At 45.0% G+C, this 24,747-nt stretch overlaps 1 protein-coding gene across 7 annotated transcripts in view; it reads right to left on the reverse strand.

Moving 5' to 3' along the window:
* The window catches only part of GRHL2 (grainyhead like transcription factor 2), a 131,025-nt gene that overhangs the window by 21,131 nt on the left and 85,147 nt on the right, over nucleotides 1-24,747 (reverse strand). For 4 of the 7 annotated variants that reach the window (XM_059723837.1, XM_059723836.1, XM_006267650.4 and 1 more), the window contains 5 exons: nucleotides 15,148-15,235; nucleotides 14,921-15,060; nucleotides 12,211-12,242; nucleotides 8,918-9,012; nucleotides 120-205 (listed from right to left, as the gene is read on the reverse strand). In XM_059723837.1, the coding sequence (XP_059579820.1) occupies nucleotides 120-205; nucleotides 8,918-9,012; nucleotides 12,211-12,242; nucleotides 14,921-15,060; nucleotides 15,148-15,235 (441 nt within the window). Of the gene's footprint in view, nucleotides 1-119; nucleotides 206-2,704; nucleotides 2,898-8,917; nucleotides 9,013-12,210; nucleotides 12,243-14,920; nucleotides 15,061-15,147; nucleotides 15,236-24,747 lie in introns of those variants that run through there. The other 3 variants (XM_019495793.2, XM_059723838.1, XM_059723839.1) reach the window with 3 other exon arrangements.

Consider the following 24,747-nt stretch of genomic DNA (forward strand, 5'->3'; position numbering starts at 1 on the left):
ACTTTAAATATGTATGAGAATGTCTTTGTCTGCACACCACACTATCTAAATAACCCACTGACAATCTCATAGCTTTCTTAGAGGGTAAGATAAATATCGTAAGGATGTTAGATACTTACTGCTTCCATTAGCCCCTTTACTGTAGGCGACTTCAGCATCAAAGCATCAAACACTTCATCAGTCTCCTTTCTCACATACAGAAGCACTGGAACCATAAGGATCAAACGTGAGGCAGGCATGGAAAATTGAACAGATAAAATAATCCTCATTGACTAGAAGCTCAGGAACTCATGCTGAGTGTAGAACAAGTCCACCCAAGTGATGAAAGCTTGACACTCTTAAACTAAAACCATTTTATATAATCAGCAATGCAAATATGCACAGGGCATACCAGCTGGTTTGGGAAACCTACCAGGAAAATTAAAACTAAATTAAATTAAATATTATTTTGAGGAAACTATATTTTGCAAGTAATTATGTTTGGTTAGAAATTTGGTAAATTTATCAAAATATGCAAAATACCAGTTGAAGAACACTTGAACTTTGAATTTTTTAAATAAAATCACTGGACTGAATTATAGGTCAAATAGAAGTACTAGGCAGTTCTCTCTGCATTCCTGTAACTCTTGATATATCCTGTATCCTATAACTTCTCTAATCTTTAGCCAAATGGTTGGGAACAGCAACTCAGAAAAAATAAATGCAGTTCAACAACTGAATTTCCCTTTGCCAATTCCTGAGAGAAAAGCAATTATTTTTTCCAAATAGAGGAATATTCCCTTAATATTTCCGCTTTCACACCCATAAATGGCCCCCTCATTTGAAATACAGTCAGTTTCACAAAATGAGTAAAAACTAAGCTCAGGTATTATAGAGAAGTTATTTAATAGTAAAAATGTCTATTGGTAGAACGGAAGCGGAAAGGGATCTTGGGAGTCCTAGTGGACTCCACGATGAACATGGGTCGGCAGTGTGACGAAGCCATCAGAAAAGCCAATGGCACTTTATCGTGCATCAGCAGATGCATGATGAACAGATCCAAGGAGGTGATACTTCCCCTCTATCAGGCGCTGGTCAGACCGCAGTTGGAGCACTGCGTTTAATTTTGGGCACCGCACTTTAAGAGAGATGTGGATAACCTGGAGAGGGTCCAGAGAAGGGCCACTCGTATGGTTAGGGGCTTGCAAGCCAAGCCCTATGAGGAGAGACTGGGGCACCTGGACCTCTTCAGCCTCTGCAAGAGAAGGTTGAGAGGCAACCTTGTGGCTGCCTATAAGTTCATCACGGGGACACAGAAGGGAATTGGTGAGGTTTGATTCACCAAGGCGCCCCCAGGGGTCACAAGAAATAATGGCCACAAGCTAGCAGAGAGCAGATTTGGGCTGGACATTAGGAAGAACTTCTTCACAGTTCGAGTGGCCAAGGTCTGGAATGGGCTCCCAAGGGAGGTGGTGCTCTCCCCTACCCTGGGGGTCTTCAAGAGGAGGTTAGATGAGCATCTAGCTGGGGTCATCTAGACCCAGCACTCTTTCCTGCCTATGCAGGGGGTCGGACTCGATGATCTATTGAGGTCCCTTCCGACCCTAGAATCTATGAATCTATGTCCATTTGACACTCACCACCCAGTGATTGTCTATCTACTTTGGCACCAAACTGCTATTTGGCTCTGAAAATTTCCTCCTACATCTACACCTCGGCCCTCCCCTTCCAGTTCTTGTGGGGCTTACAAACACATTTTCCTATTTGTTCTAGAGAGTCTTCTCTCCCATGCTGTTGCGTTAAAGAGTTACATCAATAAAAGGGAACATAATTTGCTGGGGAAACAGTGAAAGTAAGTCTCTACAAAGTGCTGACAAATAGACATAGTAAATAAACTGGACAATTAGAAAAAGCCCCTTTCTGCATTTGGTCTCTAACACTAACATTAATCTTAATTGTTACTTGTTGCATTAAGTATTTTAGAAGTGCAGAGTTCTAAATTGAACTTTTTTCTTTAAAAGAAACTGTGTTCATCAATAGCTACTAAATAATTTCCTATATGTTAGATGTATATTAAAATCATAGCGCTATAGAGAAGTAGGGCTGGAAGGGACCTTGAGAGATTGTCCAAACCCCTGCCTGAGGCAGGATCATTCCTATCAAAACCATCCTAAACAAATCCACTGTCCATCCTCTTAGCAAAACTACACTGTCATCCCTGACATACAACCCTAACCCACTACGGGTAAAACAGGGGGACCACAGCAGCCAATGTCCTGCTGCAGCAAAGGTAGTAAATATATACTTGAGAGATCCAAGAGCGTCATGCCTCCTGGTACAGAGGAAGGCAAAACCCCCCACAGTCCATGCCAATCTGGCCATGGGGTAAAATTCTTTCCTGACCCCAAATATAGCCATCAGTCTGACCCTGAGTGGAGGGATAAAGCTCCCCAGTCAGAAACCTCCAGGTTTAAATCCCAGCAAGAGCACAGGCACACTCCAGCCAAAATCCTCAGCCTTGGCTGCAGCCAACAAACAATGCCTTTGAGGAAGACTTAAAAAAAATTCTCCCCAAAACCCCCTCCCCTGACAGCAGCAAGGAAAGGGGAAAAATTCCCTCTCGGCTCCACAAGACGTATATTTTACTATGTATTTAGACACCCAGGTGACAAACTGCATCTGCAATTATTTGGGTCTTTAGATTGAAAATGGAAAAAGGGGAATCTTTTAAATTTTCATTAAATTAATTTATTTTTAATTACAGAATTGCCTTGGAGATACTTTTTTCCCCATCTGATTATATTAATATACGCTGAAATACATGCTGCTTTAGCAATAGATAGGAGGTTATTTCCATAGTGAGCCAGTGCTGCTGGAATTCATTCCTGGTAGATGTCTGGTTTAGTATGAACCTGGACCTTGAGGGGAAAAAAAAAGTGGTTACTCCTTTGCCAAGGCTCCTAGGGATAAAGATATTTTGGTTTTCTATTTGGAAATGTTAACAACCCAGCTAGAGAACCATGTAAAGTGCAGGTAACACAGGGATGGATGTGTTGATAAATTCATGTAACAATAACAGACTGGGAATTTCATCTATCCTTTTCAAGACAAGGATAGAAACAGATAAATTCTGGATCAAAACCAAAATGGTTTCCTGTATTTAAAAAGGCAACTGGATACAGAAGGTGTTAACTGTTATGTTTTCGAGGCACTTTTTCACGTTAACAAGCAAATGTGCATAAGCTCAAAGTGACTTTTTACTTTGCTTGTAGTGACACAGAATGGCTTTTTTTATGTGTGTGACTGCAGAATTCTGCTGCTAGTCTTAATAAAATATACTTACATCTGGAAAAGGCAGGGAGGGGAGGAAATCACCCTATCCAAGGTTAAAGTTAGTGCAGTAATGAGCACACTGGCTAGGGACAGACATTCAAAAAACCCAAGCCTGAATTTATTCAATCTTTGCAGGTTAGATGGAACTGATTTGCAAGTGGATAGACAGTCAACTTTTCATTCTGGAAATGCAGGCACATGCTGGCAGTGGCTCAGAACAGAAGCCAGGGGTGCTAGAGCAGCCCTCCATTCCCTTCGAACGGGAAGCTGAGCAGAGGCGGGAGTGTGGCCAGGCCCCGGCAGGCCTGAGTATGACTGAGGAGAGGTTTAAACCCCCACCTTGGCCTGCAGGGTTTGGAGGGTGGGGGAAGAGGGAGCATGGGTAGACCCTCATGGTGGGGGAGAGCCCTGCCTGGTGGAGCAGCTCCCTGACAGCTAGGAGCAATACAAGCACACAGCTGGCCCTGGAGAGGGATTCTTCTGCTTCCTCCTCCCTCTCCCTTGCCGCCATAGGGTGGGGAAGAGGCTCCGTGTAGCACTGCCCGATTGCAGAGGGGGACTCTTCCCTGTCCTCCTCCTCCCCTCCACTGCCACAGGGTGGGAAAGGGGGCTCTGTGCGGTGCTGGAGGGGGACTCTTCCCCCTCTTGGCTCCCTCCCTACACCACCGCAGGGTGGGAAGGCAGCCTCTGTGCGGTGCTGCCCAGCCTGGCCCAGCCTGGGTGTGGGGATCGGCTGTCACTGAGCCACAGCCACTGGGGAGGGCCTTGCCCCTGTGGCCCAGGCCAGCCCCGCTCAGCCCTAACTGAGGCAGCCACATGGCAGGGCTGGGCTGTAGGCGCAGGGCTGGGCTGTAGGGGCAGGGCCCTTCCCAGCAGCTGCATCTCAGTGACAAAAAAGCTGAGCTGTCAGTGACAGCAGCCTAGCCCAGCACACGGGCAGTGACTGACTGGGCAGCGGGGTACCCAGGCTGGCTTGGCAGCATCCCTGGGGCTTGTGTGTCCACAGTGAGTTTCTGTGATTGAAGAGGAGGGGAATTAACCCCCTCCCTGCCCACTCAGCCTTAATGGGGCCATGCCAGGATGGCTGCGGTCCCTGATGGTGGGACAGAGAATGGAGGGGGGAATAAACCCCCTCCGTGCTTGTGCTCCCTGGGGCACCCTGACAAAGGCTGCTGCCTCTCCCTTTCTCCTCACTGCTCCAGCAGTGGGGGCTGAGGCATGGCCAGATGCTGTCCCGGCATGGCTCTGTTAAGGCTAAGGGGGCAGGGAGGGACTTAATTCCTCCCTCCAACCAGCCCTTCTGCCACCGGTACCGCAGCTGGGGTCTGCTAGCCCCAGCTGCCGCCTCCACCTCAGCTGCTTACCCATAGACAGGGAGACTCCAGTTGTGGTGGGGGAAGGGGAAAAAAAAGGGAAGAATTAACCCCTTCCCTGCCCACTTTGCCTTAACTGGGCCATGCTAGGGACATGTCTAGCCATGTCCCTGCCCCTGCTTGGGCTAGAAATCAGGGGGGCAGGGCCAGCCCTGCTCTCTGGAGCACACAGCACAGCCCAGGGCTGCAGAGCATGCTGGGATGCTGGAGGACTCTGGTCTGAGGAAGGGGTCTGAGACAGAAGTTCCATAAACTGATTTGACCCAAATCAGTTAAGTCTGATACTACATTCAACTGGCTTTATCCTAAACCAGTTTCGGCCATTTTGAAACTGGTTTATGTGCACTGAACTTAAGTTCTGTTAGAGGTTTTAAACCAGTTTCTGATCACTTAAACCGGTTTATGTATAACTTCTATCTCTAGCCACTACGCAATTTGAATGCTGAGGTTTAAATCTCTTTGTTGTACTCGGAATGCCAGGAAACATTATGCTGAATGAAATATCCATTAGGAAGATAATGGGGAACCTGAATCATGCTATGCACACACACTGACCAAGGTTTTGTAAACGTATGTTGTTTTCCTAGTGTGTGACTGGAATTCTGTAATGGATTCACTGAGTTATACGATTCAACCAACTCCTCTCATCTGATTAAGTGTCCATCACCCTGTCCTCACTTTCAAATCATCCAGCCTACCTCCTTTCCAAAGCAAAAAAAAAAATCACAGCTTTAGGGAAAGAAAACATACTGGGGTAAACAATAAGCAAGTTGTAAGGGCAAGTCAAAGAAATTCTGACCTCTGAATTGTGTCCTCTGTGCTAAATGTTCAATGTTCCACTAGCTTCAGCTGAAGTCAAGTGAGGCTCCTGGGTGCTTGGCACTTTTGAAAGTCAGGAAACTAATTTAGGTGTCTAAATATGGATTTAGGAGCTTAACTTAAAGCATCCATTTTGAATGTTTTAGCGTCATACCTTTCAACCTTCAAATTTGCCACCATACAATACAAACAACCAATTTATGACAAACTACTGAACCTGGGCTGTGTTGCAGGTTATGCCCTAATAAACAGATTAGCATTGTCTTCAAAATGAAGACTATTTAAAGATTATTTCTGACTGAGCTGGTTAACTGCTTTTTTCAATAAAAAGGGAAGTAAAAAACAAATATGCAATAATACAAACTCCTGCATGGGTTGTCAGCAGGGTTTGGGCTGGAGTTAGATCTTCAGCACAGATGTCAGTCATTAGAGCTGACAGAGCAATCACTATCTTTCTTGCAGATCAGGCATTGTAGGAGACAAGGACACACCATGCAGGTAGGTTACACACACAAGCTGTGGGCCTTTCTCCACCTTCCTTTTCCATACTTGGGGGTCACACCTGCATATGTACCACAGTGCCTAGGACTGTAGCAAATCTCACTGTTGTTAAAGCTTTAGGTTGGATTTTGGTTTCCATGTGAACAAGTCACATGCATTTGTAACTTACAAATTAAAAATTATTTAATACTCATTTGGTGTGATTTTCCCCCCCAAGAGACAAAAGTTAGAAAGACAAAATAGTCTCAGAAGAAGAATCTAAGGCTGGTCTGTAAGACAGTAGCTAGCTCTAATAGATAGGAGACTTCCATCTAAAACTGAATGGGAAAATGACTTGGCAATTGTGAATGAGAAATCTAAACAGGAAAGACACACATGCCTGGCCAAACAGACTGCTCTCAGCAGCTGCTATAGATTAACATACTTTACATTTCTGCATAGGGCAGTTGCAGCTCCCTCAAAACTCAATGGGATGACACTAGGAAATTCATAAAGATGCAGCTAACTGTGAATGAAATGAGTATCTGTTTATTCTTGCCTTGGGAATACCTTTTCATTTGATATTTTTTAATGTACCTGTTAGAATTTCTGATCACACTAGACAGTCCTCGAATTAGTTCTAATGGAAATCATCTCACACAGCACCCTAAATGGACAGTCAACAAAATGGATCCCATTGCAGTAGGCATCACAAACTCTGGGCACTACTTAAGTCCTATTAAACATTACTCTGAGGAGTAGGGACTTTTAAATAGGAGCTTTAATGATGATGGCACTCCACATTGGTTTTATTTTAGACAGTAGTACATAATATTTGCCTTGCCAGTGACCAAATCTTGGATTATACTATTTGGAACACACACTATAACTACCCCCATCTGCCCTTATGTTCAGGACTTGATCAGTTCTGTGCATAGAACAAATAATATAGGTGGAAAAAGTTCCAAGACAACTATATTTCCTAAAGTATGGCAGCATGTTGTGTTATCGAACAACTTACTGAGGTGAACGCCTCCATCTTCCCTTGGGCAAGATTACCTTCAACTACAATGACTACGACAACTTCCACAAGCACAACCCCAAATGCTAGGTCATTAGTGAAAGAAAGTTCACCAAAGCAGGAAGTCAAGCTGGAAGAGGCCTGGCTTGTAGCCAGAAAAGTCCAAATTACAAGCAGAGCTGCCAGGAAAAAGATGTGAATGGTGCTTCCTGTAGTTTCCATGGTTCATTGCCTGTGCTGGATTTAATTATTCCACTTATTTTTGTCACCTTTGAAACATCTTTTGTTTTGAATTTTCCACCCTGAAATAGTTTGTGAATCCAGGCAGAATTAAAACAACGTATCACAAGAGTGCTGAAGAAGGGAGATCTCTGACCTTTCCAATAGTGGCTTCCATGTGTGTGTGTGTGCGATTTTCTTGAAACACATTATAAATTAATCAAATTACTGAAGGAATCAAAGCAAACATTTCTCACATGGCAGATTGCCATAATACTAGCTGGGTACTCAATGCTAGACATAGCAAATAGGAAAAAGGGACTAGTCTTTGTAGATGGCCTTTCAGCTTACAACACAGAGAAAATTCTGCAAATATGAACAGGCTTCTGGCTGGTCAGACATTGGTATTTTATAGGAGCTCACATCACATTTTCATGTAGATGATTTTTTAAAAATATTTCTCACTAAGCCTAACCAAACACCAGCCTCCATCCTGAACATCTTGTAGGCTTCACAGGGTCCACTGCATATGACAACTGTGGCCAGTAAAGACAGATCACCAATGTAAGTACATGAAAGGTTATTTCTGTGAAGGTCCAAAAAATGTAAATGTAATCCAGCTAAGAATAATAAGGTTAAGTCTCCCAAGTTTAGTTCTGTCATAGGGCTAAATTGTCAGGTCAGCATTCCATGCTAAGCTTTTACTCAGGCTGAAATCAGTAGGAATCCACCTGAGAAAAGACCTCTGCATTTGACCCAATATATGTTCTCGTTTTTGCTTCTAGACCTGGCCAAAATAATAATTTCCAAGATGAGTGAAAAATCAAGACTATGTGGTAAGGGTTCTCACCACCATTGTTCTGGACCTCCATATGTGGTTCAAGGCTTAGGAAAACTTTCTGGCCAGTTTATGATTTTTACAGATACGTTTTTCTTTCCTATCTCAAGATACTCTAAAACTCACATTTTGTCTGCATGTTTAGTGGTTGCTATTCATGCTTTCACATAGATACCCATGTGTAAACTGTAGGCATAACAACAATAGGCCTGAGCCTTTTTCTGAATTACTCTATTTTAACATCACTCTAACTCCACTGACTTCATTTAAGCCAGGGGTGGACAAAGTCTGGCCTGTGGCGGACTCTATTTCCCAGCAGCCCCTGGCAACACTGCTCCGGCTGGTCTCCATGGAGACTCCAGGAGCAGCAGGGGCCCCCTGCTCCAAAGGGTCTCCATGGAGACCAGTCCAAGTGGCACTGGCAGGGTACATGGCTGGGTGGAGAGCTGCTCTGGGATCTTGCAGTGGTGACAGCATGGGCCAGAGCTGCAATCCACTGCCCGCATGCACCCATGACAAGTGCAAGGGCATGCAAGCAGCAGATCACAGCTCTGTCCTGACTCCAGCCTGTGCTATCACCGCTGCAAGATCCCGGTCCCAGAGTGGCTCTGTGTCCAGCTGTGCATCCTTCCAAGGGTTCCTTAGGCTGAACTCCATTGAGACCTTTTGGAGTGCAGGGCTGTCACAGCCCCACTGCTCCTGGGGTCTCCATGGAAACCAGCTGGAGTGGCATGGGCAGGGATTGCTCGGAAATGGAATCTGGTCACCATTTTGCCCACCCAAATCTAAGCAAGTCCCAATTCACCCTAGAGAATGGCACCCAGTGCATTTATTTTCTTGAGAATTAATTGTTACCTCTTTTCAGTCCTTCTTCTTTCATTTGTTTCAAAGGTGATGGGCCAAATTCCTCCTCCACTGGCCGGAACATCCTTTTAACCAGGATGCTGCTTCTAGAAAACAACCATACAGACATTTTACACTAGTTATTCCCACAGTAAAAGAGAACGCAACAGTGAGATACAACTCTGTACTCTGACAAGATTCCTACCAGCTTTCTAACACCAAAGCAAAAGCTGCAGATTTAACTCTTGATGCTTATCTAAGTGACCCAAGCTTAGAATGGCAGGTGACAGGAAAATATGGTTGCAATGATGAACACAACTGGTAAAGCCTTAAAGCATATAAACATATGGGAAAGGAAGAAAAAAAAAAAAAAGAGCCAAGTGAGGAGATAAACCGCCCCTAGTTGCTGATACTCCTTCAGCTGGAGTCAGAGACAACACAAGGAAATGCTGGCAAGCTCGCCTATTACTAAGGTGCAGGTTTGGAAGGGATATTCAACAGCAGATCAGGCCCAGCTCCCTGGGGTGAATCTCAGGTCTCCAAGCCCATGAAGTCGAAAATATGGCCACAGGAGTTTGGTGGTTGGTGCTGCTAGGTGGGCTATTGTGCCCAGGGAAGGTGCATGGCTAGAACTGTCTGGGATACATTGACCGCAAAGCTATGTATGCATTTTACACCTGCCCACCATGGTAATCCCCGGAGTTGAGTAGCAGTGCTTAGGAATCAAAGGAGGATGCAACTGCACCACTGTACCCACCCACGATCTATCCCCACCAGGCCCTCGGTTCTCCAGGTTTGACAATGCTGGCTTCTGTGCTCAAGCTTCTCAGAAAACTAAAGTGTCATATATTTTATATTTTATTTATTGGCCAAGCACACTACAATCACCTGGAGCTCTCTCTCATTCTTCTGGAGCTCTCTCATTCTTCCATTCATCCCTTAAGCCAGTGGTTCCCAACCTTTTTTATACTGCAGACCATCATGGGTGTGGGATGGGGTGCACAGAGCTGGCTGCCTCCCTGCTGGGGCTGCCCCACTGCCCAGCTTTAACCCTGCATGTGACTGCCAACAGCAGAAGCCACTTGCCCGGGTGGACAGACAGGCTTTTGCAGCCAACTCTTCATGGCCCAGTGGTTGGGAACCTCTACCCTAAGCTCACTGTAGGAGGGCACCACCCTCTCCTTCATCCCAATTTCAAGGATTTCCCAATACCCCTATTCTTCCCCTCCTATCTCCAGATTTTGTATTCCATGTAGAGGCTGCCTGCATTTCAGGGTTGAGTTAAGCAATTCCTGGACACAACAGGACCAGATCTCAATCCCAATTCCAAAACTAAAGGCCTCATTATACATCATGTTTAGAACCTGATTAAGGTGTTAATCACACCATAAATAGTTACCTGGTCACACATTAAAACCAATAATGGCACGATAATATTGCAAAAGACCCATGAAGATATTCTATATATAATATGTTTTAGGGTTGCTGCTTGCAGCTGTGTTGGTCTAAGGATATAGGCAGACAGGGTTCTTTGGGTAGGTGTGATATCTTTTTATTAGATCAAGTAAATAGTTGAAAAAATTGTTTTTGGCAAGCTTTTGGGCACAAACACCCTTCTTCAGGCATAAAGACTCTCCTTATGCTGGAAGAAGGATGTTTGTGACCAAAAGCTTGCACAGAACAATTTTTCCAACTATTAAGTTGATCTAATAAAAAGATATCACACCTACCCAAAGAACTCTGTCTGCATATATAACATGTAACATCTTTGTAGTTTACCTGGATCATGCCTTAAACTAAACATGTAGCATGTCAGGGCCTACCCATGACATATACCAACACTCAGCTGAGTGCAAAGGTCTGTCATGGGACATACCCATGGGTGAAAGCACAGCCATCCCCTATCTGATCAGTAGGACTGGGCTGGAGGCAGCACCAGGTCCTGGACCCAGAGTCCCTGTCCGATCCCTGGAGGCAGATGAGGGGTGAAGAGGAGCTCCATGAGCCTGACATCAGGGAGCATTTCCCCAGTCTCAAGACCACTGTGCTCCTGACTTTTAAAATGTGGCTATGCAGCTTGAAGCTCCAGCTGCAGACCTACTCTTTTAAATTTCTGGGGTGCTCCTGGAAGCAGCAGCTGGAGAGCTGGAAGTTCTGCTCCACAGATGTAGAGACCTCTCCATGGTGTGGGGCACAGACAGCTAGGGAACCAGGAGCTTCCAGCACCCCCATCTTCTTGTGCAGCTTGGCTGCAGCCATGCTTTTTTATAATTTCCATGGTGCTCAGACCCAGTGGGAAGAGGCCTCTTGGCTCTGGCTCCCAGAGAGTTTTAAGAAGTGCATTGAGACAGCTTTCCCAGGCTTTACCACAAGGGACTTTAAACACCAAGCCCAGAAGCTCTGGCCAGGAGTGGGGGATCAGAAGCCCCTGGCAGACTTCTATCCAGAGGCTCCGAACCCCTACACTGAGCAACCTGGCCAGAGCTGTTGGGTGCAGGGTTCTGACAATCAGCTGACTGTTGGCTGGGACTGGATAGCCCCTGTCAGGGACAACAATCAACTGATTGCTAGCTCACTACACTGGGGATTTGCATGACAATCAGCTGATTGTCAGCACCAGCCCAGATAGCACCAGAGCTGATTCAAGTCCTTGGTGTGGTCTCAGGACAGAGCTGATAATCAGCTGATTATTGGTCCTGGCTGGACCTGCAGGCACTAATTTTTCAACTTTCCAGCGTAGAGGAAACCTGAGATTATGATCACACTCTCCCCCTATCTGGCATTTTCTACTGGCCCCCAGTAGTTGACTCTGTTGTTCAGTGCATACATGCTCTTGAGTCAAATAAATGTGTTCATTGCCTAAATGGCAGAGCTATGCACCTCTGCAGGGCAGAAGAGGATTGCTCTCCTGAAGCTAAATGTATTTTCAGAACAGGTGGAATAGGATCTGGGCCATTATTTTTATAGTAGTTTGGGATTCTTGATATCAAAAGCACTTAAAAAAAAAAAGGAAAAATGCTATTTTATCTTATGATCAAATATGTGTTATTGGTCCAATGTTGACCCAAGCTGCTTAATGAACTCTTTTATTATGGACTGTAAAAACAAACGTATAAATGGAAGCCAACCCATGTGGAAGAGAACAGTTATCAATATAAAAGAAACTTTCCTCTCCTAATTCCAAAAGTTGTAAACACAGACCAAAGGGAAAACAGGTTCAGTTTCATTTGACTCTGTTTCTGTGCCTGATTTCTAAAGGTCTGGACTTCTAGATTGCAAAAACCATGAAGTAGTAAATGTCTTACCCTTCTCTTTCATCATCTGCGTTATAGTAAACCTGTAGGGGTGGAAAGAGAACAAATGTATTGGTTCAGCACATAGCTGCTCTGTAGTAGAGTTCAAACAGAAAGAAATGACAACACCCAATCTGCAATTTTGCAGCTGTTAAATATTTTTCATTTTAGAAAACAAACATGTAGGCGCCTCATTGTGATCTGAACAAAATGTAGCTTAGAACAACTAGTGATGCATATTTCCTAACGGAAGTGTATTAAAGCACTTTGACAAAACTCATAACCCAATCTGGTTTATAATCACTCTTTCAATCATTAGAAAGCTGTAACAACCCTGTCAATTGGATTACTGCTTGCTTCAATTAACCTAATATGGATTTAAGCCACAAGAGTTACAAGCTTTTTTGTATATTTAAAAGTTGAGCAATCTAATTATAATAAAGACTAATACACAACTAAAGTTCTACTGGAAATGTAGTTGGTATCAGTATACATGATACACATTTGTATATAGCGTATACTGGAAACAGACACAAGGCCAGATCCCAATTACATGTAAATCTGCATAGTTTGAATTCACTGGAGCAATTTTTTTTTTTTCAACGAGCAAAGGATCTAGCCCACATTCTGCAACAGAAATATAGAGTCATACTCAGTACTCACATAATGCCCCCACCTGCAAAATGCTTTACAAACTACTTGGACTGTCACAGTCCTCCCAACACTCTTGTGAAAAAATAGACTTATTTACTGACCAGTATGAATGCCCTGCTGCTGGATTCGTGTAGAACAGCGTATCTCAACACATGGGTCCCGACCCAAAAGTGGGTTGCAAGAATATATGAAAGGGTTGTGAACAAATTTTAAAAATGGATTCTTCTTTAAAAGGAGAAAAATGAGAGAAACTGTAGCTTTTCTCTTTTTTCAGACTACAAGGGGCTGCTTGGGGCCCCTCAGACCCCCCACACACCCTCCCCACCCCATACACTTGGGGGCTCAGGTCTGGGGGCAGAGTGCAGTGGCTCAGGAGTGAAGGGCACTGGGACAGGACTGACCATTGATATTTATGAAATGGGTCCTTGTACAAAAAAGTTCAAGAACCAGTGGTATAGAACACTTGGGAGTTGCAGCCCAGAACTAAAACCCTATGTTCTAATTTCATGGACTTCCTGAACAAGTGTCTGAAGGTCTAGAGCAAGGAGCTTCACTGGATACAAATGGCACTGAGCACCTTGTAAGACTGTGCTTGTTCAAAGAGAATAATATCACTCATCAGGCCTCAAAGAACTAAATTAAAATGTGGCAAAGCAGTACAAGCTCTTCAGATGGAAGGTGTTGCACAACTACAAAATATCATCATAACATGTTTTGAAAGTAAGCAATACCTACTTTTGAGCAATACAAAACAACAGGAGAAGAAGGCTACTCATGGTACCAAGATACCAACGTATACAACAGTACAGCAGGTAGGTTTACATATTGCCTATGAGCTTGCAAACAGAACAAAGATATATTCTATTTAGTTGAGAACACTACTGACAAAATTTCCCATGTACAATGGAAGGATTCTACCTTTTGCTTTAATGTAAATACACATTTACACTTGAGAGAAGGCACCTACTGCTGATATGTAACTGGGAGACTTTCCAGTGCTGGAGACTAATTTTAGTGACAACTGTGATTACAATGTCTAAGGTCTATGTGCTTTTGCTTTTCTAACTGCTCTAAAACTTAACAATAAACTCATCCTCAATGCCAATTTAATCTGTTACTTTTATACCTGTAGTGAAAAGAGCATGTTTCTACAGATAAATTTGGTGACTTCACATCTTTGTCCCGATGTGCACACACAAACCCAAGCAAGTGCTCCATTCCCTACAAGGGTGCACAGTTAACATATTCATGCTTAGGAAAAAGCTACTGATGGATTTATAATCAAGATTTGCAGCTTTTCTGAGAAGTTACAAAGTCATGAAGCCAGCAAAGACTCTGCCATATTCCGTTCACAGATCTTAGAAATAAGGAAGTATGATCATGAATACTAGAAGCAATGATACTTATCTTCAGAATTACTATCTGCATTTTAGAATGCAAACTTCTTCAAGGAAATATAGATACCTAGGTGACTGACACTTGAGCTATATAATCATAGGACAATAGGAAAGTAGGGCTGGAAGGGACATTATAAGGTCATCTAGTCCAGCCCCCTTTTCAAGGCAGGATCATCCCTGAGTAAACCATCCCACTCATCTAATAGAAAATGGGGAGTTTTTTCCTCATGGAAACAGTTCAGAAAGTTAAAAGCTTGATTACATTTGCCACTATCTTAGAGTCCTTTGTTTTAAATCATCACATGGGTGGTTGTTCCTTCTACCACAAGGTGGCACTTGACCCCAGAAACCTAATGAACACAGACAAGAAAAGGATTGTTTCTCTTAGTCACAGATCAACTCCTACTTTCAAGGTCCTAATTATTTAATCCCCTCATATTTACTGAATTAACTACTTTCCTCCCATGCAGAACTAGGAAAGCTTCTCTTCTGAAGTCCAACTTGTTCACCTTCCTACTGGGCTAGCTAAGAGCAATGTTTAGAGTTAAAAAAAACAAAACAAGATGGTTAAAAAAATTTAAAAACAGCCATCAGAAATTCTGCTTTGATTCCATACAGCTTATGCAGCTGGATTGCTGTCAGACACCTGTACTTTCATTGTTGACACCTACCTGTCCAGTCCTTTGTAGGTTTCCAAAGTGAACATCTGGTATGAAAAGAACTGGCTGGGAATCCAGGTCAGTCATTGTTTTGAAGTAGGTGATGTCACTCTTTTTTTGCAGAGGGATAGCAGTCAATTTCCCTTCAGCTGCTAATGGGATCACAAGGCAATGGTGTTATGATGGGTAGCTTAATAAACACGAGGTGGTCTAATCTGGAAGGACCTTGTCATACTCACAGTTATTGCATGGGCCTTGTGCTGTTTGGCCTTTCCCTTTCTTCCGGTTTTGCTTCCTCTCTTCATCACGAATTTTCCTCTCTGCTCCCTGATACAAAAGAAAAGAAAGAAAAAAAAAGAACAGAAAATCCAAAATTATCCTGAGTTGCAACTAACTGAACTGTTGCATTCCTGTACAGTATATGGTGTCTACACACCAGAGCAATGGGTGCATTAGAAATGCATGCAGAGGGAGAGAGAGAGTTTTCTGCAAATCAACCTCACTACCAGAGTCAACTGTATCATTTTCTTGTTTGTAGAAACTCCACTGTTATACTGAGAAGTCTGAAAGACATGACAGTCTATTAAACCTTTCTTTCACTGAATTTCTTTTTAACATCTCCTATACCTTTGCTAGCCAAGGTAAGCTCCGTTTCCGATAGCTCTGAAAAACATTCTGAGGTTGACTGAAGACAAGGACTTTGGGAGAATTAACTACTAGAAATGGTGAGAGCACTAACATAGCCCAGCCCTCCTAGGAGTGTACAAAGTCATAGCTTTCAAGCATATAAACAAAGTTATAGACATTTAAAATACAGGGAAGTACTTAAGAGATTTTTTAAATGGCTAATGTTGACCCAAGAGGCCCCAAGTGCTCCTTAGCAGTCACTGGGCTCTGCTGTGCAAATACGCTCCAAGGAGTTTATAAAATAAAACGTGTAATTTGATGCTAAGTAGCAAAACCTCCTTTGAAGCTGTTCTAATATATTGTACAAATAATATAGGCGTATTATCCCAAGGCAGTCAGTGTTCAGTATTAAATGCCCCAAGTTTTTCAACCTAAAAATAAGTTTCTTTTATTTTTCTAAAGCCAAAAATATTCACTTGAAGCCAATAAAATTCACACGTGCTTATCCAAAATGAAAGGAATCGAGAGAAAAGAATGAAAAGGAGGCTGAAAACAATTTTTAGACTAACAACCCAACACATAAATGATGATGCTCCTAAGTGCAATGGGAGTAATATCCACTTGGAGGGATGAACTTATTTATCCTTGAAAAATCAACACTTAGAACAGTAAAATCTGACCCTGAGCTAGGTTCTGATCCTATACCTACTGACCTCAACCACAGTAGGACTGTCCCACCCTCTTTATAACTATGCATATAAATTATATTAGATTAAGACGACTCTCTAACAAAACAGGCTGTTTACTTTTTTCATCCCTGCAGTCTTGTTAAAAGAGAAAAGGACATTTTTCTGTCAAGAGTGTCATCCTGTGAAAACAGTGTTACTGTTATCAAGTCAGTTCTATACACCCTTTCCTCTGGAACTTGCACTGTTCGTACTTACATAATGTAAATTCAAAGTAATTTCAATGGAACCAGTAAGAGTTACTCTAGGTTTACACAGGTGCAATTAAGAGCAGAGAAAAATCTTGCTGATAGTATTATACAGTACTCTCTCCTTTAAAATTAGTTGCACAATCTGTAAACATATTGAAAGGAATAGTAGGAGAGTGTAACTTCCTCATACAGAGTCAAAATGTCCTCCCAGGCTTTTCAGTTAGCTAGGATTTAAAATAGATCTTCACTTTGTGCTCACTGTAAATGCAATACTCGTTAGCATTCAGTGACTTCTGCTTTCTAAGTTCTGCTGCAGCATTACTGTTTGACTGACAGCATCAAGGAAAAATTCTGACTTCAGTTAAAACAGGTGTAAATCCAGAGTAATTCCATTGATTTCAATGGAATCTCACCACGCATATTAAAAAGCCTGTACTGCCTTCATATCAGCTGGCTTAAGTACAGGCCAAGTCATTTTAATTCAGGTGCATGCATTTTCACCAGAGAACATTGCAATTGGTGTTAATTCTGTTTGAAAGAGAGAGAGAGAGTTTTCCCTCATTACCCTGCTGAATATTTCTCATATTACGATGTACATGCATTTTATTGCTTTCTTTCAGTATTTAATGGGGGGGAGAAACTGATCCTAGTCTTCTGTTTTATCTTCCTTCACTAAAGCCAAATGTTATTGATTTCAACCCAAGGTAAGACAGCCAAAACCCAAAAGGACAGAAACAAATCTCAGACAGAGACTCCATTCCTCATATCTTGCATTTACTTGTTGCCATTTATCTAAATCAGGGGTAGGCAAAATGGAGGATCTAGCCAGGAGCCAGACTCCATTTCCTAGCAACCCCTGCCCACATAGCTGGGGCCAGTTTCCATGGAGACCCCAGTAACTGCCCTGCTGTGATAGTGCAGATCCAGGGTTTCTGTGGAGGCCAGCCCCAGCAGTACTGGCAAGGTGCACGGCAGTGTAGATAGCTGCCCTAAGGCTGGCTGGGATCTTGCAGCGGTCACAACATGGTCCAGAGCCAGGGCAGAGCCACAATTTGTAGCCTCTACACTCCAGGCAGGGGTGTGCAGGCAGAGGACTGCAGCTCTACCCTGGCTCCTTGTAGCGGTGACAACAGCTGGGGCAGAGCTGCTATCTGCTGCCTGCACTCCTCTGCCTGGAGCATGCAGGCTGCATATCACAGCTCTGCACCACTCTGTCACTACTGCAAGATCCCAGCCTGGCTCCGAGGCAGCTCCCCACCCTGCTGCGCACTCTGCCAAGGTGGCTCGGACTGGTCGCTACAGAAACGCTGGCCCCACACTATCATAGCACAACTGCTGCTGGGGTCTCCATGGAAACTGGCCCCAGCCACAGGGGCAGGAGCTGCTGGGAAATGGAGTCCACTGGTAGCTGGACTTTGCCCACCCCTTATCTAGATGGTGCCAAAATTTCCTTAGAAACTTGACAACACTGACTTTAGCAGAGGAATTGAAGGCACTCAGCATTGTGCAATAGAGGTTTAAGCCAAAGCCTGTAGAAACAAAGACTGGAAATGGTCCCAACAACATCAGTGGGTACAGATAAGACCCAAGATGCTCAGCATTTTGCAGGATTGGGCCCAAAAGTTTCACTTTTATCAGCACTGAAAGGAACAATATACTGTATTTTCAAGCATTCAATATGCTTGAAAGTAAAATATGCACCTTGTTTTTAGAAGCCAGAATGTTGAAACAAAAATTTTTCTAGAATCGTGGCCCACTGCGTGACATAAAATAAGACCTCCTGGGAACACAGTGTCCAGGAAATGTGGCATCCTAGGAGCCAGTCTGAGTGAGGCCAGCAGGAACTTCTGGGTATGGCAGATCTCCTGTGATGCCCCATTTCCTGGACACACTACATCTCCAGGAGGACTAACTCCATGCAGAGACAACCCTAGCAGGGTGCGGGACAGGGCAATTGGCCTGTGCAGAGATCAGACATGAAGAAGCCGAGGGGGGGTGGAGAGGGGTGGCAAGTAGGCAGATGCGAAGGCGGCGGCGACAGCATGGAGTCACCAGCGCTAGGCAGGCCCTGCAGGAGGGGCCACGGCTGCTCCACCTGGTTCTGCAGGGCCCCTCCAAGCACAGGGCCCAGAGCAGTTGCCCCAATTCACTCTCCCCACCCCAGGACAGCTCTGACTCCATGTCACACAAAGTTAGATCCCAAACTATTGCAATAGTGAGACTTAGGTCTTTATAGCAAGTAGTTGGTTATACAAGTTCCTATAAAGTGTTGTTTCCACACAAGTATCATCAAGATTTCCCTCATCTTGGGGGTTACCGGGAGCTCACGTCTTGCTTTAGGCAAAAGTTATTGTGCTCAGCCAATATCTATGATGTGAGAGGGTTAACACAGGACTCCTTCCCTTCAACTTATTGCAGCAGTCATCTTGGCAGCTGCACAGCATGCACAGTTTCTACAGGCATGCCGCTTTTCCAATGGAGACAACAGCTTTCCTGCTTAAAACACAAACTGATTTTGGGGAGCTGATTCTGGAGAGGAAATGTGTTTGTCATATGTGAGAAAACATGGTATTTAACAGATTAATATTTGGGCTAGTTTTCCACTTTCCATATTACATTGTTATTTCCACATTTAGAAAGAAAAAAGTTGAAAATAAATAAATAAATAATAGTTGAAAAACATCCTAGGTTGGTAGCACTGTATAGTGATGACCCTAAGTGCAACACAATCAAAACTCAAGTCTATTTAGATGCTAAGACAATGGGCCATGCTGGAGCTTCAACATGGCAGAGAGCGTCTGTTGGTACCTTTCAGTGATTAAACCTTTTAGAACTTTCATAATTAAAAATTGAGGTTTTAACAGTCTGAATAATTTGTGTGTTAGAGACAGTCCTAGTGTGGGAATGCTGGGCTGCTAAACCAGGCTGCATCCAAACGAATCACCAGTTGGATGTGCCTCCTACTCCAGGCTTGCTCTTTCAGTACTAGAAGTTGACACTTGGGTTTCATATGAAATAACCTCCTTAAAACTTCTTCTGTTATTATTTAATAACAAAACAATAAAACCTCACTGTACGAATTTCAGCTTCTGTGAAATGTGTTTTTTTCCTCCAAGTAGGGGACAATTCATATACAGTTCTATCCTGTGGGTGCTGAGCACTATGCCTCTGATCTAGAAAAGTACTTACACAGGAGATCCAGGAACCTACTGTACTAGGGGTGCCTATACGCATGCTCCAACACGTTCTGATTAGACTGTGCCAGAGCTGAATCCGCTCTGCTGGAGCGTTCTAATTAACAAATGAGCTTTAGTTAAAACACCCCCGGAGCCATTTTGAAGCACAGGGCATTGAATACATGAGATGCTGCAGTGCTTTAAGTTACAGCAGCTCCCAAGAACCTGCTCTAATTAAAATACCCCCACCCCAGAGCACTTGTATAGGAACTCAATGTTCCCAGGCTCCAAGTTAAGCATGTGCTTATGCATTTTACTGACTTTGTAGCAGAGGGTTTAGCACCCTTCAGGACAATGCCCATTGAAACCAAATTTTCAAACAAGCTGCTAAAACTGAAAGCCAATCTCCATTGACATATTTAGATATTTGGGGATGACCTGCATACTATAACCATGCACAAAATGAAATTCTGCCCCACCCATAGCAATTATATCAAGGTATGAGAAGGAGGAACAAAAACACCAAGAAAGAGTACGCAAAGATATTTGGGGAGGTTAGGAGGAGTTTAGATCAAGTTAAAAATCACCCTCCAATCTAAGATAAGTCAGGATGGGGGAGCTACTGGGAGAACTTGATGAGATCGGGGGAACTAGCAGGGTCCATGGGGGGCGGGGGTTGGAGGGATCAGAGAGGCTCTCTGATCTTGCCAAACCTGCCTAGATTCCTCCCTTCCCCCCTACCCAACCCTCCCAATGCCATCAAGCTGCTCCTGATGCTGCAAACTGGTCCTGCTCACAGGGCTGGTTTTGCCAGGTTTCACCAGCCCTGGGAACCTGACTGAAGTAAGTCGGGGTGAAGGGAGGGGTAGGCAAATCGGGAGGGTGGCACAATTAAGAGGGCTGGCAACTCTTTGAGGGGGAAGGGGGGGGCTCTCCACCCCCCACGACTAGGTTTTCTTTTTTAACCCTGACCTCCCCCCAACCTCACATAAACAACCCCTCCCTGGTAGACCAATCCCCCCCCCCCCTCCCCCCGATCCCATCTACCCTTCCCCCAACTCCAATTTACTTCCACTGGCTCCTGGCACCAGGAGTGGCTTGCAGGATTAGGGGGTTGGCAGGTTTACAGAAGGACTGGTTGGTCCATGCAGGGGGTAGGGAGGGGTGGGACAGGGGTCTAACAATAGTGTGATGCCATGGGGGGTGGGAGGGATAGAAAAAGCACAGGCTTGGGGCTGGGGTCAGTAGCTGGACTTTCCCAGCCCTGGGGCTACACTGGGAACTGTACAGAATTTGAGTCTGATCAGTCTTACCAGACCTGGTTTAAGTTAGACCATCTCCAAAGTACAGTTAACTTATATCATGTCAGGTATTTTTAGACTGATCTGACTTCCCTGAACTTCTGTACTGTTCACACTTAGATTGACCTAACTAGGGATCCAAGTGTAAGGTCCACACCTGGGAGAAGTAAGCTAGATTGGTTGGCTATTTGTAATGCATTCTAATCTTCCCCTAATCATCCCAAATGTCTATACCTAGCCTAAGAGAAATGTGAGGCAGCTGAGCCTGAGTAAAGAATATAGGATTAGTTCCCTTAATCTTAGAAGAATGTATGGTAATGTTAGTAAAATTCCCCAAGTCAAATGCTTCTTCAGCATTTTTTAAACAAACCATAACTACACAAAATATCAGAACCTCTTTAGAGCTCCTGTTCTATCACAGTATGAGGTAAAAGCACATTTGAGTCCATGAATATAATTAGACTTGGCGTTTCCCTGACAACCTACTTAATTTCATTTAAGGTGTAAAAATTATATCATCTTCTCGTAAGACATCAATGCGTAAGCCAGGGAAAAAGTATTAATATGCAGGAAAATGAGGAGACCCTTAAGGTTGCTTGCTGGAAACCAAATTAATAAAGCCTGAGGGAATGCGTAGGGAGCAGGTGGCGGGATTAGAGCTAGCATGCTGAGTTTCAGCTAAAATGTATTCATACAATGAGACATTTTTCTTAAAAACTAGGCACATTTACCTCGGAATTGTCTAAGTTAATATATCACATATATTACTTTTGTAGAGCAGTCAGTCAGTCTCAGTCTTTTAGGACTCAAGGCACCTGCTCAGAAAATGCCAGCTTTTACTCATTTTTTGACAACTGAAAAATAACCTGCACCTAGGGAGGAAAAATGTCCAGCACACCTACAGCCTAGGGAATGACCTGCTGGGTGGCACAGAGGTGGGAAGGGATCTTGGAGTCCTAGTGGACTCCAAGATGAACATGAGCCGGCAGTGTGACGAAGCCATCAAAAAAGCTAATGGCACTTTATCGTGCATCAGCAGATGCATGACAAATAGGTCCAGGGAGGTGATACTTCCCCTCTATAGGGCATTGGTCAGACCGCAGTTGGAGTACTGCGTGCAATTCTGGGCGCCACACTTCAAGAAGGATGCGGATAACCTGGAGAGGGTACAGCGAAGGGCAACTGGAGAGGGTACAGCGAAGGGTATGGTCAAGGGCCTGCAGACCAAGCCCTACGAGGACAGACTAGAGAAACTGGACCTTTTCAGCCTCCGCAAGAGAAGGTTGAGAGGCGACCTTGTGGCTGCCTATAAGTTCATCACGGGGGCACAGAAGGGAATTGGTGAGGATTTATTCACCAAGGCACCCCTGGGGGTTACAAGAAACAATGGCCACAAGCTAGCAGAGAGCAGATTTAGATTGGACATTAGGAAGAACTTCTTCACAGTTCGAGTGGCCAAGGTCTGGAACGGGCTCCCAAGGGAGGTGGTGCTCTCCCCTACCCTGGGGGTCTTCAAGAGGAGGTTAGACGAGTATCTAGCTGGGGTCATCTAGACCCAGCACTCTTTCCTGCTTATGCAGGGGGTCGGACTTGATGTTCTATTGAGGTCCCTTCCGACCCTAACATCTATGAATCTATGAAAAAATAACAGTAATTCTTCTACTGCAAAGAATTCAGAGGCTAGGTACAGATAGTCAAAAAGCCCAAGCCTGAACTGGTTCAACTTCTCAGGTTAGTCTAACCTGTGTAGGTTGAACCAATGTGCAAGTGAATATTCACTTTTGATTCTGAAAATGCAGCCGCATGTCTGCAGTGGCTCAAGCTAGAAGCTGTGGGGCGCTAAAGTGAGCCCTCCCTTCCTTTCAGCAGTAGTCGCAAGGTTGAAGGGAAGGGGGGGGGGAGGAGGAAGGGAGGGGGAGTGGAGAGGGAAGTGTGGGTGGGTTCATGGTCAGGCCCTAGCAAGCCATTGAGTAGGATTGGAAATGGGTTTAAACTCCCACCCTGGCCTACAGGTACCCCAGTCAGGTTTGTTCCCAAGTGGGGGGATGTGGCCAGACACCGGCCAGGGCAGCACCTTAGGCAAAGGGGGGGCAGGGACGGGGATTAAACTCCCATCTCCCCTCTTTCCCATGGGCATGGGAACCCCAGCCGGGGTTTGCCTGGATTTCCACCCCACTGGCTGCTCATGTGGGATGAGTCCTTTGTGCATACATGCCCAGGCCAGCTCAGAGGTGCCAGTGGGCCCAGAGCCCAGCAGCTGCCTGTTGTGGGATCCCCTGTGCCTGAAACAGCTGCTGTGCCCCCTGCACAGTGCTTGCTCATCCATCTGCAGCTACCACGAGACGGAGATGAGCAGGCACTGTGCAGGGGATGTGGCAGCAACTGCAAGCACATAAGCCCTTGTGGTGGGCGGCTGCCAGGCTCTGGACCCACCAGTGCCTCCGAGCTGGCCTGGGCAGCCACAGGCATGAAGTACTTGTCCTGCATGGCCAATCCAGCTCTGAAGGTGCCCGGCTGCAACTGTAGCGGCATCACCTCTGTACTGCTGCCCAGCCAGCTGCTGCCCGTGCACGCCAGACTGGCTGTCGCGGAGCCACAGCAGGTTGGGAAGGGCCATGCCCCCATGGCTTGGCCCCACTATCCTCCTGCCTCACCCAGGGTTGAGCAGGGCCAGTTGCAGGCACTACTGAAGGTAGGCACGGAGGGTCTGGGCCAGGCTTGGCCAGGTTGTGGGGGCAGGGCCCTTCCCAGTAGGCCATGGTTCCATTACAGCCCAGCCCAGCCTGGGCAAAGGGAACTGGGAGCAGTCCAGGTACACAGCTCCTGTGGCCCCAGTCCAAGCTGCAGCCAGCTGGGAAGGGCCCTGCCCCTGTGGCCCAACTCAGCACCACAGCCCCAGCACCAGGTGAGGTGGATGGATGGTGGGCCCATGCCAGGCAGCATCTGGCCATGTCCACACCCCTGCCACTGGAGCAGCGAGGGGTCGGGGAAACCTGACAGGGGCTACTCCACCCTAGCCAGGGAGATCTCGGCTGCAGTCCCCTGGGGAGAGAGGGGAGGGAGAGGAAATAAACCCCTGCCCTGCCCCTTTGTTGTAGGAGGCCATGCCAGCCAGGGTCTGACCACATCCCTGCCCTTGCTTCAGCTAGAGAGCAGAGGAAAGGGACCAGCCCTTCTCTCTGAAGCAGACAAGACAGCCCAGCCCAGGGGTGAAAAGCATACTGGGATGCTGGGAGGCTTCGATTTAACTTGAGCCAGGAAGGGGTCTGGGACAGAAGTTCCATAAACTGATTTGACACTAATCAGTTAAGTCTGATACTACATTCAACCAGGTTTATCTTAAACCACTTTTGCCCATTTTGAAACTGGTTTATATGCACTAAATTTCTGTTCCGATACAGGTTTAAACCAGTTTCTGATCACTTAAACTGGTCTGTGTAACTTTTGTCCCTAGCCAGAAAGGCCACAGCAGGTCAGAATGGTTTTGACAGTATGGATTCCAATTTGAAAACTCTGGTTTATCATCATGTGAATTATGTGTAGTGTTTGTACACCTAACAGTGCTAATATTGCATGGCACCCTGTATCACCCTTAAAAGGATCCCACTGAACCCCATGGTGCTGCAGCACCCTGGTTGAGAATCACTGCTTTAAAAGGCGTGACGATTGCAAAATGACTATTTACAACACTAGCATAGTAGGGGTGGAGTGTAGTTGTAGCTGTGATGGTTCAGGAAATGCCCAAGAGGGGAGGGGCTTTTCATGGTACAGGCAATCCTCTACTTACAACTGTTCAAG

This window comes from Alligator mississippiensis, chromosome 3 (assembly GCF_030867095.1).
Source record: "Alligator mississippiensis isolate rAllMis1 chromosome 3, rAllMis1, whole genome shotgun sequence".
Lineage (NCBI taxonomy): Eukaryota > Metazoa > Chordata > Crocodylia > Alligatoridae > Alligator > Alligator mississippiensis.